The sequence below is a fragment of the Ruditapes philippinarum genome, unplaced genomic scaffold (assembly GCF_026571515.1).
Source record: "Ruditapes philippinarum isolate M1 unplaced genomic scaffold, ASM2657151v2 ctg2155_1_1_1_1, whole genome shotgun sequence".
Lineage (NCBI taxonomy): Eukaryota > Metazoa > Mollusca > Bivalvia > Venerida > Veneridae > Ruditapes > Ruditapes philippinarum.
The window spans coordinates 76,991-94,199 of record NW_026861489.1 but is presented as its reverse complement, the minus strand read 5'-3'; the positions used below and the strand labels follow the sequence as shown (position 1 = coordinate 94,199).

Genomic DNA, 17,209 nt, shown 5'->3' with positions numbered 1-17,209 from the left:
AGTCACCGATGAACATGCATGCATATCAACCAACTTCCAAACAATCATTAGCCGCACTTATGAAATAAAACAAATTTGCGATATAAATATACACATGCTCCTATGTTCATTATCATAGTCTTAAATTATCAGATGGCTACTAGAACAACCGTTTTAAGGTCAGACACCTACATTGCTTTTCCCATAGACTTACATTATAAGAAATGGCCACTATAATCCTACCTTCATGCTAAAGAGGTGATACAGTACACTTTTTTATAAATGCAAAATCCAAGTCACGAATTATCATACGGACTTATGAAATATTTCATTTTCTTCAGAAAATAATATATGATAGTTTTAGTTTCTAAAATGGTTATCATACTTAAAAACACCCTATTTTCATCCAATCACCTCGATCATTTCGTATCTTACGGTTTTCCCTGCCAATCGCAGGTCATGTTACCATGCGAGAGCCTGACCTTAGTACGGAATTAGCGTTATACCTGCCAATGGTCCGAACTGTCCAAAAATCTGGTCCGAAATGTCCCTAAATATGGTCCGAAGTGTCCCAAAATCTGGTCCGAAATGTCTGGTCCGAAACGTCCATGGTCCGAAATGTCCTATTACCTGCCAAATTCATAGCGCCACCTATCGTGTATGTCAAAATTACAAATGTAAACATGAACAGATTTCAGTGGGGTGAAACAACTGCAGATCATGGTGAAATTCATGTAACAAGTCAGACTGGTGTTGCTTTATATGACGGGGAAGAAAAAGTATATATTCACAAAGAAATACCACTTGTCTTTGAAACGATTACTATAATTATGTATACAATGTAAAAATTATTCGCCCTCAACATATCTCGTACCCAATAGGGATGACCCAAGGCGGTGCACATTTAAAGTATCACTCCCAAAAGGGGAATGAAAGGTGAAAATGTTTCTTTCATTGGATTGGAAAGTCTGTGGTATGAACAAAATCTTGGAATTGAAATGTTTGACATAATATTTTCCTTGTAATTTTATAACTATTCATCAGTTCATGTCGCTAGAAATATTTTAAAACACCCCTCTATGTTACAAGGAATTGATAAAGCTTCACCCTCTGACAACCGCATAACAACTCGCCCCACTTAAATGTTGATTTGCTCCAGACTAGTGACAATTCGCCCCACTTCAAAATAATCATTTTAAACATTGAAATTATTAAAATTATAAAACTTTTAAGTTATCAATATTGTCAGTGGAGATGAATTGTTATATCACCATTATATGCTGTAAAAACCGCCTCTGTGGTCGAGGAGTTAGAGTCGATGACTTCTAATTCAGTTACCTCTCTGGCGTGGGTTCGATCCCTTGGAGATGCTTTGGTAGTTTAGCGCGGAGGAAGGTAGTCTAGTACTGGTGTAACTCTCCAGGAACAATGGTTAGGAAACTACCCGCCTATATGACTGAAATACTGTTGGGAAAAGGCGTAAAATGAAACAAACAAACAAAATATGCTGTAAACAACTTCAAAGCAAATCTAATGACCCCACAATTTAAGAAAAATATTGATTTATAAATTGTAGCAAGTGGTATTGGACCAAAAATTAGTCAAATGGGCCCTAGAATAAGTCATGTCTGCTCCATCCGTACACTGTTACTACAAATCCAAATCAGTCCAATTAAAATTATAATTTGTCTTGGAAAAAAATAGAATAAGATTAAGGAAATTTTGATTAAAAATGTAGGTACCCTACTTGAAATAGCAGAACAATACATGTATTTTGTTTTGAAACATTTTGTTCTGTTTATGTATAATATAAAGAGTGAGACTAAAAAAAGGATTGGAGCACCACACTAAATACCGCATTCCGGTATATAATGGACTGGTGCTTGATTGATGAAATGCTAAAATCATGCCTTTTTACCCAACGGAATGAACTTTAAAAGGTCTAATTCATCTTTTCACACCATTTGATGTATGATAATGAATGAAAACTGTAATAATCAGCAAAAAAACTATTTTTGTCTATTTTGTAATCATGATTTCCGCAAGCTTCAGAGGTACTGCTCCAATCCTGTAATGAGTTAAATCCAAATATTAATGTGTGTTACAACTCTTTTATACTATTTTATTATCTTTCTTCACAAATGTGCTTTGTCTTGTTACAGACAAGTTTTGCTGGTGGTGTTTTAAGCCTTACAAGTCACAGATTACTATGGAGAGACAATCATGCAAAGGTATGTAAACTTATGCCAACAAAAAGTCACTTGTTGTTTTAACAATTTTTAATAATGGAAAATGGTTTGCGGTGTAGCTCTGTAAATATTTCCTTCCAAAGATGATTATCAAATTTTAACAATACTCAGATGAAGAGATAGCCTCAGGCTCAACAACACTCAATCACTGTTGTTGTTTTTTTGCAATTTCATAATTATGTTTGTGCATTTAAAATTTTTACCCACCTAAACAAACTTTTCTGTCTTTATATATCCCAATCTTTTTATCTCACAGCCTTTTCTTTATGTTTCCTTGTCATTTGGCCTGCCAAATCTGATCAAATATTAAAAATTGGTCATGGCATTGTTATTTACAGTTTTATAATTTTTATCAGCATCAACAAGTTAATTATGTCTCCCCCACCTCGGGGGGAGACATATTGTTTTTGCCCTGTCCGTCCGTCAGTCCGTCCGTCCGTCAGTCCGTCCATTCTTCGTTTCCGGACGATAACTAGAGTTCCTTTTGACCTACAGCCCTCAAACTTCATAGGATGATTGGTCTTATAGAGCTGATGATCCCTATTGTTTTTGGGGTCAGTAGGTCAAAGGTCAAGGTCACACTGACCGTTGGTCAATTTCTCGTTTCCGGATGATAACTAGAGTTCCTTTAGACCTACAGACCTCAAACTTCATAGGATGATTGGTCTTATTGAGCAGATGATCCCTATTGTTTTTGGGGTCAGTAGTTCAAAGGTCAAGGTCACAGTGGACCGTTGGTCAATTTCTCGTTTCCGGATGATAACTAGAGTTCCTTTTGACCTACAGCCCTCAAACTTCATAGGATGATTGTCTTATAGAGCAGATGATCCCTATTGTTTTTGGGGTCAGTAGGTCAAAGGTCAAGGTCACAGTGACCGTTGGTCAATTTCTCATTTCCGGATGATAACTAGAGTTCCTTTTGACCTACAACCCTCAAACTTCATAGGATGATTGGTCTTATTAATCAAATGATCCCTATTGTTTTAATGGTCAGTAGGTCAAAGGTCAAGGTCACAGCGACCGTTGGTTAATTTCTCCTTTCCGGATGATAACTAGAGTTCCTTTAGACCTACAACCCTCAAACTTCATAGGATGATTGGTCTTATTGAGCAGATGATCCCTCTTGTTTATGGGGTCAGTAGGTCAAAGGTTAAGGTCACAGTGACCATTGGTCATTTTCTCATTTCCGGATTTCTCCATTTCCATTCCTGTTTCCATTCACAGTTATTCTCAGCAGTGGGGGAGACATGTGCTTTTTTACAAAAGCATCCTCTAGTTTAAGACACAGCCCTGGGTATCTGGAATACATGATAGAAATGAAAAAAAAACACCATAATTATGTTAACGAATTTTTCCTACTTGAAACATGACAGTACTTGTTTCAGTTAATATATACAAACACAGTATCTGTATGGTACATATTGTATACCCATCCTTTGATATGTAGTTCATGTTAAATTCCTTTCCCCTCACAATTAACTAACATTAGTAACTATAATTTCAGACATCTGCATTATGTCTACCACTTCAGCTTGTTGTGTTTTTAGAAGAACAACCATCAGGATTTGCTAAGAGGTAATAATGTACAGAAATATATTTCAGATCTTTGTTATTATAAACTTTGTTATTTAAATATTTTAATTTGTTTATGAAGGAAGTTGTTAGCTGATTTAAATTACTTAAAAGTGGACACACAATGATTACTTAAAAATGAACAAACCAATGAAGCGACATACATTACATATGACCTAAAAAGGGCTTGGACCCACAATCTTTTGGTTGAAGGACAAGTATTGTATCTGACACTAAGGCCACCAGTGAAACAAATCTTGAGTTGACCCGCCTGTTAAACCTTCCACTGCTGGAATCAAAAGTGACTACCCTTTGCCACCAGTATAGAGTCAGATTTACCAGATTATAGACCAGGCTCTAAACTGTTGACTGATCAACTGAAAATTCTCATTTTGATATCCCAGAAATAATAATGGAAGCAGGACAAATTGATTTAGAAATTTAGCAGGTTAAGGGTTAATTGATTATATCTTTATACTAAATAGTCTATAGTATGTCTATACATAGTCTTGAATTAAATACTGAGCATTTTGATTTTCAGTGCAAAGATAGTTGTTCATCTACAAGAACCTTTACCAGGTCAGCCTTCAGGGCCGGTATCTTACAGTAAACATAACTATATAAGATTGTCCTTCAGAGACAGCGGGGAGTCAGAGGTAAATCTTGATTAGCAATAAATTTGAAATTATGGGTGTCATGGTTACCAAAAATGATATGATGTTTAAACGGCAACCTTATAACCATGTTAAATATTTAACAGATGGTAGTAATAAATTTCTTTGATTTTCAACATTAACTTTGTATTTTCATGACAAGATAAGAGATTTTATTAGTATCTTGTTGTATTCAACAAAGATTACAATAGAAGTGTGATTATAAAGTAACTATTTTCTGTAAGGTCATTACCGTACATAATCAGATAGCATGCAATCGGAGAAAACAACTGAAATACAAATAGAATGTCATAATTTGTAATTACAAACTAAGGTATTGTTAAGAATGTTTTTAAAATCGACACTTTGTCTCTAATACTCACCTTGATTGCCTGTTATTTATTTTCCAGCTAAAAACCAACCGGTCCCATTTAAATGGATAAACCTGACACCCCTATTTGAAATAAATCTATGTTTGATATCAATGTGGAAAGTTCCATTTTTTTCTTGTCATTTAAATTTGATTGAATATAGGTAGAACATTACCATTTTGAAAATGGATTATAATCAGTGCTGATATTACTTTTCTGTTTTCATATTTAGATTTCATAAAACATTGTTTGTTTTTTGTGCCAGTTTTTCAGATATTTAAACCAGATGTTAAAGGAGAAGAAATGGGAAGAGAAAGTGCTCCCACCAGCAAGAGCTGGAGCTCAGGTAAAAATACATCAGATTTAGTTTTCCTTCAATAATCTTCAATTTTTATAGCATTATATCAATTTTTTCTTAGGCATTAAAGTTTTTTTTTCTTCAGAAGTAAAAATAAATTAAGTGTCTTATTCAAGTAAACTGCTCATTGAGCATGTTTTTTTTTAACATACTTTTATTTTTATAAAGTTTGTTCTAATGAGATAATGTTCAATAAATTTTCAACTTTTAGGTTAAATAAATATAACATTCTTCCGCATCCATTAATGCAGTGTTTACCTGATCAGATCAAGGTAATTAATACCTGCTTATTTTCCTATCCTCAAAGAATTTTGTTTACCTTTGAATGATAATAGATAAGAAATATTTTGTGACAGGGTGGCCGTCATCGTCCGGGTATTGTTGGAATTGAAAGATCTATACAACAGAAACATAAACAGACTGATTCTTCTATCAACCAATCATTTCAAGATCTGAAAAAACTCATGGAGAAGGTATGCATATATGTTTTGAAATATGTCTACATAGGGTTATTTTATGTCTACTGGGATCCTACATATTACCGGACAAAATATGATGTTTTTTCGTTGTAACTTTTATTTAAAATAATAGAAAAGAATGAAAATTTACCTAAATAATTGTGGGTTCTTAATATACGTAAACATTCCTTTATCAAACATAAAATTTAACTCTTTACCGTAGAAATGTGTCTTTAAAATAGGGCATTAAAAGAAGAAAAAAATCGTGCAGACAACTCAATTTACCGGACATTGTGTTTCAAAATATTTTGAAGTGTAAAATTGAAATTAAGCAAGGAAACTACGACTATTGAATGGCAATGTTAAGATACTGGAAAAAACCAGTATGTCACTAAAATAGACACGGCAGCCATGCTTGTTACGAAGAGGCCAATATAGGGGTGTAATTGAAATAAACACTATTAACTCAATTAACGTATTGATTCTTCATGATCCTTAAACGTATGACACCTTTTGATATTCAAATGGAATTCTGTTCTTTCTCATACAGTTTCCTTTTGATCATCATGTAGCATGTTACAAAAGTCATAACGTCTATTTTTTGTACATTTCATGTAGAGTTTTCTCCCATGTGCGTAATCCGTTTCCTTAAATGTTTTTTAATTTGCATTTCTTTTTTAAAAAACAACAACAAGATATTGTTTGAACAATATTTAAAATTATTTTTTTCCTTAAAATATGTTACGATTGTCTCCTTAGTTAACTTTGAGAAGAATTAAAAGTAAAATCTATCTAAAATAAGTTAAATAACCCATTAAAGGGATACTCAGGCAAAATAATGACAAAAATATAAAAAGGATCTTGTGTACTGAAATCACACTCAAATGACATTTCTTAAAGTCCCAGCATGAATTTCTGTATAAATTCAATATATTTTGGGTTTGAAGCTTAAATATTTCTATATATGTTGAACGAAATTTAGACGCCAACAGACTCAGCGAGTAGTTTAAAAACAAGTCATGTGATTTGAACAAACCCTGTAAGTTACAATAACAGGTATTGTGGATATTGTATGATTGAAACAAATCTAAGTAATTGATTTGACATGTTTTTTAACGTTTCCAGAGTACACAGTGACATCTATTGTGAAATCTTAGCGCTCTAACCTGACCCATGGGGTCAAGTTAGGAAAACACCATTTTATTCTTTATATAGAGAAAAGTTTTGTTCCTTTGACTGTTTAGTGTATTCATTTTGATGACATTTACAGAATAATGAATGAAAAATTCAAAACTAAGAAATGAAAATTTGCCTGTGTCTCCCTTTAAGGGCCTTAATATTCGGGAATGCGCAGAACAGATTATTCCCCCGCATGACCAGGTCATGGAATTACTAGTAAACTAAAGGGTATGTTAGTAAATAAAGAACTGAATCAACAATATTTGCCTGAGAGTGGTTTTGTTGTTAATTACTTTGCAGTAGAAAGTGTGTGTATGATTCAGACCAGATGATTTTTGAATTGAAGCAAAAAATAAAGCCTTATTTGACAGGAATAGATTTTGTCCGGTAAACTGATTGTCCGGTAAACATGTAGGATCCCAGTAACTATCTCAACAAATTATATAGCAGATAATAATATATAATTACAGACTTTTGATTCATTATTATGACAGTAAGGATCATCACAGTGTGATTAAGGTAGAAGGCTTAGAATGTTTTGCCACTCATAGATTGTTTAGAAACTTACAAGGGACTGAAGTCTGTTGGGTTTTGAAAATACCTTAAGTTATGCACTGACTGACACATGACAATGACAATGACAATGAGTTTATTAGTAATTTAAGGCCTTCAGCCCAAAATACATTCAGAATTTTAATTTAACAAAGAGTGAGATATAAATATATATAATAGACATAGTTATGAGTATATTTACAATTAATTAGTTTAATGGTAATTGAATATTTAAGTTGAAATAAAGGTAATATTAATTAAACATATAATGTACAAATGCCAATATGATTAATATCAGTGTTGAAGAGGTAACTATTAATTTATATATAATATTTAAACATAAAGGTAATTGGTTACATAGAGAAACGGTCGTTTCAACAAATTCATGGCACATAAATAAATTAAAAGCATTACAATATATATGTTTAAATGTGTTCAGTTATTTGAAGTTTTCTTAAACTATTTGCTTCATAGATAAATTTTGCCAGTTTTCTAATATTGTCTTTCGCTGTTTCTGACATTATAGTATTAAAGCGTTCATTACTGTTTAGAATCACATTCCAATTACAAAAGTTTAAGTGTTTGTGTCTAAGGTCGTTGTACAGCTGACAGTCAATCAAAAAATGCACTTCATTTTCCACAACATACGCATTACGTTTAAGACAAAATGAACAAAATCTAAATTCTCTGTCAATATTTAAGTGCCTTCCTGTTTCAATTTTCAAGTCATGGGCACTGCATCTAAAATTTGCTAATGCGCGTTTATATTTATAAGGCATACTCAGTGACAAATAACATTCGTCAGAAATAGATGTTTTATAAATTCTGTAACTAATTGCTTTAGGCGATGAATTAATGTCCGACATTATCTCTTGTCTACAGCAGTCTGAGACTCGTGTCCTAAATACTTGCATGAATGTAACAACATTTCCGACTCCGTTCGCTGTCCATGCGTAACCAAGGCCTAATTGAAATAACATGCGTTTAACATGAGTTGCCCATGTGATTCGTCCTTGTTCATCTAAGTTTCTAAGCATAATATAGCATTGTCTTGGTAACCGATATTGTGGCATTTCCGTTAATTTCAGCCAGTACTTAACACATTTAGACATATATGTTACACTAATTGGAAGGCGTCCGCATTCACTAAGGGCGAAGAAACTTGCAACGTTTTGATTTAAACATGCTATCCTTTTGCAAAATGATATATGCACCTTTTCGATCTGTCGACATGTGTTATATCCCCAAATCTCTGATGAGTAAGTCAAAATGGGTTTTACCATAGCATCGAATAGTTTGAAAGCATCATTAACACTAAAATAACCAAAATGTTTCTGATAAGCATAAATAACATTAACAGCCTTGGTCGCCTGTATGGCTAGTACATCTTTCGTTTTAGTCCATGAGAGTTTCGGGGTAAAGTATGCTCCTAGGTATTTGTAACAATTGACAACTTCTATTTCATTTTCATTATACATCCAATGCTCATATTGTCTCAGTGGGCCGCCATTTCTGAAAACGATTATCTTAGATTTTTTCAAAGGTTTATACACATCCCAGTTTCAGCACAATAATTACTTATTTCATTTATTTGTCTTTGGAGATTTATAGCCGTGTCGGCAAAACTGGAGACATCATCAGCAAATAATAAACAATACAGCTCTCCTGTATGTTGTGAGATAGTGATTCCATTTTGACATTTATCATTTAAGTATTTCACAAGGTCATTTATGTATAGGTTAAAAAATGATTGATGACGTCACACAACCTTGTTTTGTTCCTTTGGCGCACTCAAAGAAATCAGTCAGCCCGTTCATCGTAGGTCCTGATACTTTTACACATGACCGAAGTTGAGAATAAATATTCCGGAATAACGTTAGAAATCTGCCTTCAGGGATATTCCCTTCCGTTCTAAGCTTTCCCATATTTTGAAATGTACACAATTGTCAAAGGCCTTAAGAAAGTCAACGTAAAACACATATAATCGTCCTCTTGATTTACTAATATATTTTTGTACTATAGATTGAAGATTAAAAATGTTATCAATAGTGGAATAATTACTCCTAAAACCAGCTTGGCATTCATCTATAATGTTATTCAGTTCTGCCCACTTGGTCAAACGATTTGCGAGGATTTTCATAAAAATTTTACTCAAGCTATTTCCTACAGAAATTGCCCTGTAATTATTCGGATCGGATTTATTTCCTTTCTTGTGTACTGGGGTAACAATGCTTTCTGCCCAGGTAGGTGGGAAATGTCCCGTATGTAGTATATTGTTGAATAATTTATTCAAGTATGGTATTGTTAAATATATAGTACTTTTGAACATTTCTATACATATTCCATCCACTCCTGTTGCGCAATTATTTTTCAAGGAATTAACACTTATCATGATTTCATCGTCTGTGACGTCACAATCAAGATCTGTGTCATCTATTCTATCATAAAGACTGTTGAATATATCTTGATTATTTAAAACTTGATTGTTTTCAGAAAATAGCTCACTTAAGTAGGAAACCCATGTGTTTCCATCGATCGGGATGTGTTCTTTTCGTTTTACATTTCCCGTAACAGTTTTAATACAACTCCAGAAAAAATTTGCATCATTTCGGTTGTTGATAAGTTCATCGCGCATCTTATTTTCATAGATTTGGCGCTTAATTTTACACATATTTTTAAAAGTTCGCTTATTTATCAAATATTCATCAAAGTCTGATTTATGTTGTGTTCGTCTAAATTTACGCAAACTGCTATATTTCAGTTGTTTCATCTTTGCACATTCCGAGTCCCACCAACGCGGTTGTTCATGATTTGCCTCCGGACTTCTGTTTTTACCTTTATATACTTTTAAAAGCATGTTTTTACCGGCGATTTTAAATAGGTCTATAAAAGTTGTACATGTGTTGTAGATATTTTCCTCTTGAATAATATCATTATAAAAGGTTTCAAATAATGGTGTGAATTTTTGAATAAATGTATCTCTGAGCGACTCTTTCCATTTATACGTTTGATGTTCATAAAGGTTCGGAAATGAGTGAAATTCCGTTGAATTCACGTTTATAGTATCAAGTAGAATTTCACAGGTAACCGGAAAATGATCTGATAAATCAAAGTCTTCAACACTAAAGTCTTCTATACGATCAAATATGTCGGTCGACGCAATAAAATAGTCAACAACACTCAATCCTCCATTTGCTGTACATGTAAAGTTCCCGGTTGTATCTCTAAATACATGGGCAGAAAGCATTGTCATAGAATTGTATTTCTTCACCTTAGTGCAGTATCAGGTCAACTCCTAGTAAAATTAATAAGAGTTAATCCATAACTGCACTAAGGTGAGGATTTGTGATAAAAACACTATACATCATTATATATGCAATGCATGTAATTATATGTAGGAGTAATAGCTGATTGGTAAAGGTGTCTTATTCTCAACCGAAGAATCATTGGTATAACTCCTGTACAATTTATCAGTATGTTACTTTATTATATAGGAGTAGACTTGCAAATAGAATATGAAAATTGCAAATAAACATGTCAACCAATTAAAACTTTTCTTTTTATATTGTATGATAATAGGCACAAGAAATGGTGACACTGTCAAAATCTATTGTGTCAAAGATAAAGGACAAACAGGGTGAAATTACAGAAGATGAGGTATGTATGAATATATTTTATATTTTCTGGACATTAAAGTTTTATATTTTCTGGACATTTTAGTTCGAGATATTTATCAATAACAGAGGAGAAATTCAAGTGATGAGAAAAACTGGACCTACTGAATTTAAAATTCTGTCTTTGAATATGATATCTTGTGAAGAAATATGCATTTATTCTGGTCAGAAAATATTGAAGGTGACATATTAATCTTTTATGCTTGAAATACAGTATCATACAGTTTTCAGGCATTAATTTTACCTTATGGTCTGAGTTTTTTTATTCTGCTGAAAGCATTCTTTTTCCATATAAATTTGTATTAAGTGATTGTTAACACAGGGTTTCATCAGGCTTTCTGACATTTTAACTTGCACCCATTTTGTATGACTTCAGACTTTGTTTTTTGATAGCTCTAATGGAACACATGCTGTATGACTTTGTTTTTTTATGATAGCTCTATTTTATTTTGCAGACTGTCAAGTTTAAAGCTTACCTGTTGAGTATGGGTATACCAAACCCAGTTACCAGGGAGACACATGGTACAGGGGATAAATATTACCAGGAATTAGCCAGGGAACTTGCTAAAGTGCTAGATCAGCCTATTAAAGTATGTGAACAATTGTACTTTCAGTTAGTTAAGAATAGTTTTAAATAGGTATATTTTTAGTCTATTTTCTGGGGTAACATTTTCCTAATGAGTTTGAGAATCCATTAGCCTCCCCCTGCAGTAGGGTTCAAACTTGTTGTTGATAGCTTGTGAGACAAACAATCATAGAACCAGCAATTTCCATGTTTCAGTCAAATTTAATGTTAATAACCAGATATTTTTCTTTTTTTCATTTGTTTGTTGATGTCAAATTACAACATGTCTGTGATATGAAGTTTCTAAACCTGTAAACTTATATGTTGTCATGAAAAGTCCCAATTAATGAATTTAAAATTATTGTACCATTATTTATTATGAAAACAGCCATGTTTTGAATATAAAAATTCATATAATAATGACATTATGTTTGTTGTAATAGGAGTGTGGAGGGATGATGACATTAACTGATGTCTACTGTCGTGTTAACAGAGCTAGAGGGATGGAGGTAATGTGTATATTCTATTTTATATTCTTTTTATCCCTTCAATAAGTGATGGATAGGCGAATTTTCATTAATTTCTCTAATGACCATATATTTCATTTATAAAGCTAAAGCTATCATACATGTATAGAGGAAAGCTATATTTTGTCATATAACAATGACAGTGAAACATAAGTAACCTTGACAAGTGACAATTTTCAGCATCAAATTTCTACATCTTTTTTTTTGTTGATATCATTTCAATGTCACAAAATGTTGAAGAAATGAAAGGAATTCTTTTCATAGAAGCTTAAGATATCCAATTTATGATTCAATTCTTCCTTTCAATCATGACAACAGACATTTCTTGTGTTATTGATAGTTTCCAGTCATATTAGATATAATTATGAGTGTATGAATGATTTTACTTCTCCAATTTCTTCACCCATAACCTGCTGAAGTTGTGTAATGGATTTGCCCTGCCTTGATTGAGGAACAGCCTATTTAGAGTTTAAGGGTTTTCAATAACAAAGTACCAAAAAAAATCAATGATACAGGTGCTTGTCAGACTGCATGGATTTGCAGGCTGGCCCGGCTCTACTGGTGGTAGGCTACACACTTCCAGTATGGTCAAAGGTTAAAAAAGAGCTAGGCAATTGATAAGGTTAATATAAGAGAGAAGTTGGGTACTGAACTTTGCTGATTGAAACTCAAAATAATTATTACATATATTTAAATATATTTGCATGTTTTTTAGTTATTGTCACCAGAAGATCTGCTGAATGCTTGTGAAATGTTTGAATACCTCAGATTGCCTGTAAGGTAAGTTAACCATTATCATGCTAAAATTACATAATACACTTAATGCTGTTCGTCTAAAACTTTGATTTTGTTCATTTTTTTTAAAGTGAAATATATTTCACAAAACTTGAAGCATGGATAGAGACGGCCAGTTTTGAGATTTTTTTGGATGTTTCATTGTACATCTATAAAATACCCAAAGTATGTTATTTTAATACACTTTACATTGTTATAGTCTTGTTTCATCATGCTCTTGTCTAAATTTAAACACCCATCAAATTTTCACTTACTTGTGTAATTTCAGGTTGCGGACATTTAATAGTGGTGTAAAAGTATTACAATCAGCTACACACAGTGAAGAAGAAATCATAAAGAAAACAACAAATTCTGTGAGTTTATTTGTATCTACTTTAGTTTTGGTGAAATATAATTAAATTTTTGAAAATCTGACATCATATGTCCAGACATATTTTGTTTCAGAGTGGGAAACTGCTAGGAAAACCAGTAGAGCTAGCACTATTCACAAGCATCCCTTAACTTAACAGGGATTTGATCCAGTGTTTGAAATTTCATATTACTTATACAGTACTTTCCTCTGATACAGATTATATAAAAATAATATTTTTTATTAATCTAAATTGATGATTTCATGCTTATATACTGGGGTCCTACATATTACCGGACAAAATATGAAGTTTTTTATCTGTAACTTTTATTTCAAATAATAAAAAAGAATGGAATTTTACCCAAATAATTTTGGGTTTGTATTGCACATAAACATTCCTTTATCAAACATGAAATTAAACATTTGATAGTAGAAATTTGTCTTTAAAGTAGGTCATTATAAGAGGGAAAAAATCGTGTAAACAAGTCAATTTACCGGACATTGTGTTTCAAAATGTTTTGAAGTCGTGAATTGAAATTAATTCTTAAATAACCAGCAAGGAAACTACCACTAGGTTAAGATAATTGAAAAACCCAGTATGTCACTAGAAATAGACACGGCAGCCATGCCTGTTATGAAGAGGCCAATATATAGGGTGTAATTGAAATTAAAACTATTAACTCAATTAACGTATTGATCCTTTTTGATCCTTAAACATATGAAACATTTTAATATTCAAAAGGAATTCTTTTCTTCTGTTCTTTGTCATACAGTTTCCTTTTGGTCATCATATAACATATTACAAAAGCCATAAAATCAGTTTTATTTACATTTCATGTAGAGTTTCCTCCCATTGGCGTAACCGGTTTCCTTATATGTTTTTTAATTTGCACTTCTTTGTAAAAGACAACAACGAGATACTGTTAAGACTAAATTTAAAATTACTTTTATCATTAAATCATGTTACGATCATCTCTTGAGGTAACTTTGAAAAGAATTAAAAGTATAACATATCTAAAAAAAAAACGTTAAGGGTCTCTGCGCAGAAAAGATTATTCCCCCCGCATGATCAGGTCATGAAATAATTAGTAAACAAAAGGGCATTTTAGTAGATAAAGAACTGAATCAACAATATTTACCTGAGAGTGGTTTTGTTGTTATTTACTTTGAAATAGAAAGTGTGTGTACAATTCAGAATGTATGACTTTTGAATCGAAGCAAAAAGTAAAGCACTATACAGCAGTAATAGCTTTTGTCGGGTAAACTGATTGTCCGGTAAATATGTAGGACCCCAGTATGCTGTTTATATCTAATCTTGTGTTTTACTATATATTTGTTCTCAATTTTTGAAAATATTCTCCAATTTAGATTTTCAATACACAATTATTTGTAGTATGATGTAATGTTGTGTTTATCTAATATAAGGATATGTTTAATATATCAGGTTGAAGAGAAGGGGTCATTGACAGCGGAGGAATTAGCCCAGCTTATTGGTTTATCTGTGATTCTAGCTAAAGAAAGGTGAGTTAAAAAGTGTGATTCCGATTACAATTTTAGTTGTTCAACATTGAGTAATTTAATGCTTTGTATGAAAGTATAGATTTTATTTTGTGTCTTGCTAGTATCCGCAAGTGTAAATCTAAATTTTTCATGTCAGAATATATCATGATGTCATATTGTACATGTAATTAAGGATTAAGTTTAAATTTTTTAGCATCTAAATACAATGTAACAAAGCTTGGTTTATAGATAATAATGAATTTTGAACTGTTTTGAGTTGAGCCTGCTTGTGGCAACTGACTGTATCCCTGCAACTAGTGCAGATAAAGATCTTTGAGATTTTCCTTTCAAGTAAATAATTTGTTCATTTTAAATAAATAGTATGGTTTGGTTTAAATGGATATGATATTTATACAGCATAGCCCTTATAGCAGATGCATTGAATAGGCAGAACAAGTTATTTGACAGTACAGATTTGATTAATCCTTCAGATTTTGACATTTGCAGTTTTGTATGAATTTATATAATTGTTTATATTAAGATAATGTACTGTATGTAGTACAAGTCTTGGAGAAATGTATCATCTGTTTTGTTTATATAACAGATTACTACTGACAGAGAGAGTTGGAGGAGTTTGCCGTGATGATTCTGAAGAAGGACTTAGATTTTATCCAAATTTATTTCTTACAAAAACATGAAAATAGATTTTACTCTAGAAACTGCTGATGATTTTAGGGAAATTTAATACCAAAAAAAAGGTATAAAAAAAACTGTATAGTCATAAAGTGCTAACAGATTTCACCAGATGGTGATACTTGAAAATATGCCACTTTGTTATAATAAACATATGGCAGAATTTTGTTGCATGTCAGTGTATACCTGATTGTGATTTATGATTGAATATTTGAATGATCTTTATAGTTATGGTGTTGATTCTGTTTAAGTGGTATAGAAAAAGCAACAAATAAATGATGTGCAATAGTTGATTTATAATTTTTGTATATCTACATTTAATGAAATAAACTTTATATGCATCAAGTTTGTTGTAGTTATTAAAGTTCATCAGTACCATAGTAACAGAGGATCAGGATGAAACTTTTATTTTAAATAAAAGATTTAATATCTATAATTATCAATTCAATTATCAATTTGTGGTAAAAGAAATACTTTCAACTATATACTTAGCCTGTAGCAATCTTATATAGCCCTGTATTTAAATTGTTCTGATTATCCTCTTGTAAAAATCTTAATTTGGTATGTCTTAAAGGGTCATACTGTATAAGTGGATTTTTCTGTGGGCTCCAAATTCTGCGTTTTTTCCATTTTTATTTCTGCGGACTTTATTTCTGTGGTATATTTGTTAGACAAAACGTGTTTTAAATTCTACGTCTCATCTTATCACGGTCTAAGTCACATTGCTCTACCTATTTCATTTGCATGTACACATTTGCATTTGTTTATCGTCATCACCGCAAAACTGTACAGTATTTACAAACAAATTTATTGTTTGCATGCAAACAAATGTAATGCACTACAATAGAAAAGTATGCAACTTTTGATCAGCGTGAAATGAGGTGTGAAAAATATACCCCGTTAGTATCATTAATTTATGAAAATTGATGTAAATTAAACATAAATCAGACAACAATTAAAGTTTATGACGTTTATCTAGCAGTATAAGGGTTAAAATGATTTAGTGGTAAACAAACCTTTCAGCGTCCTGGCAAACACTTTACACATACTTAGCCAACAGCAATTTTATCAAACTCGATGACCCGCCAACCGTTATAATCGGTTATTACTTTGGACACTACAGGTATAATGTAGGACACGTATCGTTACAGGTTGAAAAACAAAACATGGAGAAATATTCTGCGATTTTTTTTTCTACGGTGCTGAAATTGACTGCAGAATACGCAGAAATTAAGTCACTGCAGAAAAAAACACTTATAATGGTAGCATTTGTGATAGTCTTTTCTGTTCATTTCTTCTTGTGAATCAAAAGCTAGTTTATCATCAAACTACATAATAATTATAAAGCATCTTATAAGCTTGATCAAAGAAGTTGACCAGTGGCAAGGCCTCCCGAAACCCCAATGGACAATATCTATTTTCACATTAATAACAAGGACAACATTGTCGCAATATACGCCCATCACAAAAGCTTTTGATAGAGATGTGGGTATTATAGATATGCATATAGGAGATTATGCTCTGGGCAATATCTGGATATTTCATTATCTCTAGTGACCTTGACCTTGCATTAACCTAAATTATATATGTCAATCTTGTAGTCATTAAAGTTATAATTTGAATTACAATCTATCTATAAATGATGACTAAATGGTCCCTGTACACATCTGTTTTTATCTTAACTTTGACCTCTCTGTGATATTGACTTTGGTAGCAGGGACCTAGATTATGCGCG

At 32.2% G+C, this 17,209-nt stretch overlaps 1 protein-coding gene across 1 annotated transcript; it reads left to right on the top strand.

Moving 5' to 3' along the window:
* The first annotated feature begins 612 nt into the window (after nt 1-612).
* LOC132715808 (vacuolar protein-sorting-associated protein 36-like) lies at nt 613-15,788 on the top strand. The gene is made up of 13 exons (XM_060698879.1): nt 613-758; nt 2,142-2,210; nt 3,733-3,803; nt 4,342-4,456; nt 5,090-5,170; nt 5,539-5,655; nt 10,951-11,028; nt 11,501-11,635; nt 12,054-12,119; nt 12,853-12,917; nt 13,201-13,285; nt 14,726-14,802; nt 15,386-15,788. Exons 1-13 carry the CDS (start codon nt 663-665, stop codon nt 15,477-15,479), a joined length of 1,149 nt encoding a protein of 382 aa, XP_060554862.1. The 5' UTR covers nt 613-662; the 3' UTR covers nt 15,480-15,788.
* The last annotated feature ends 1,421 nt before the right edge of the window (nt 15,789-17,209 follow it).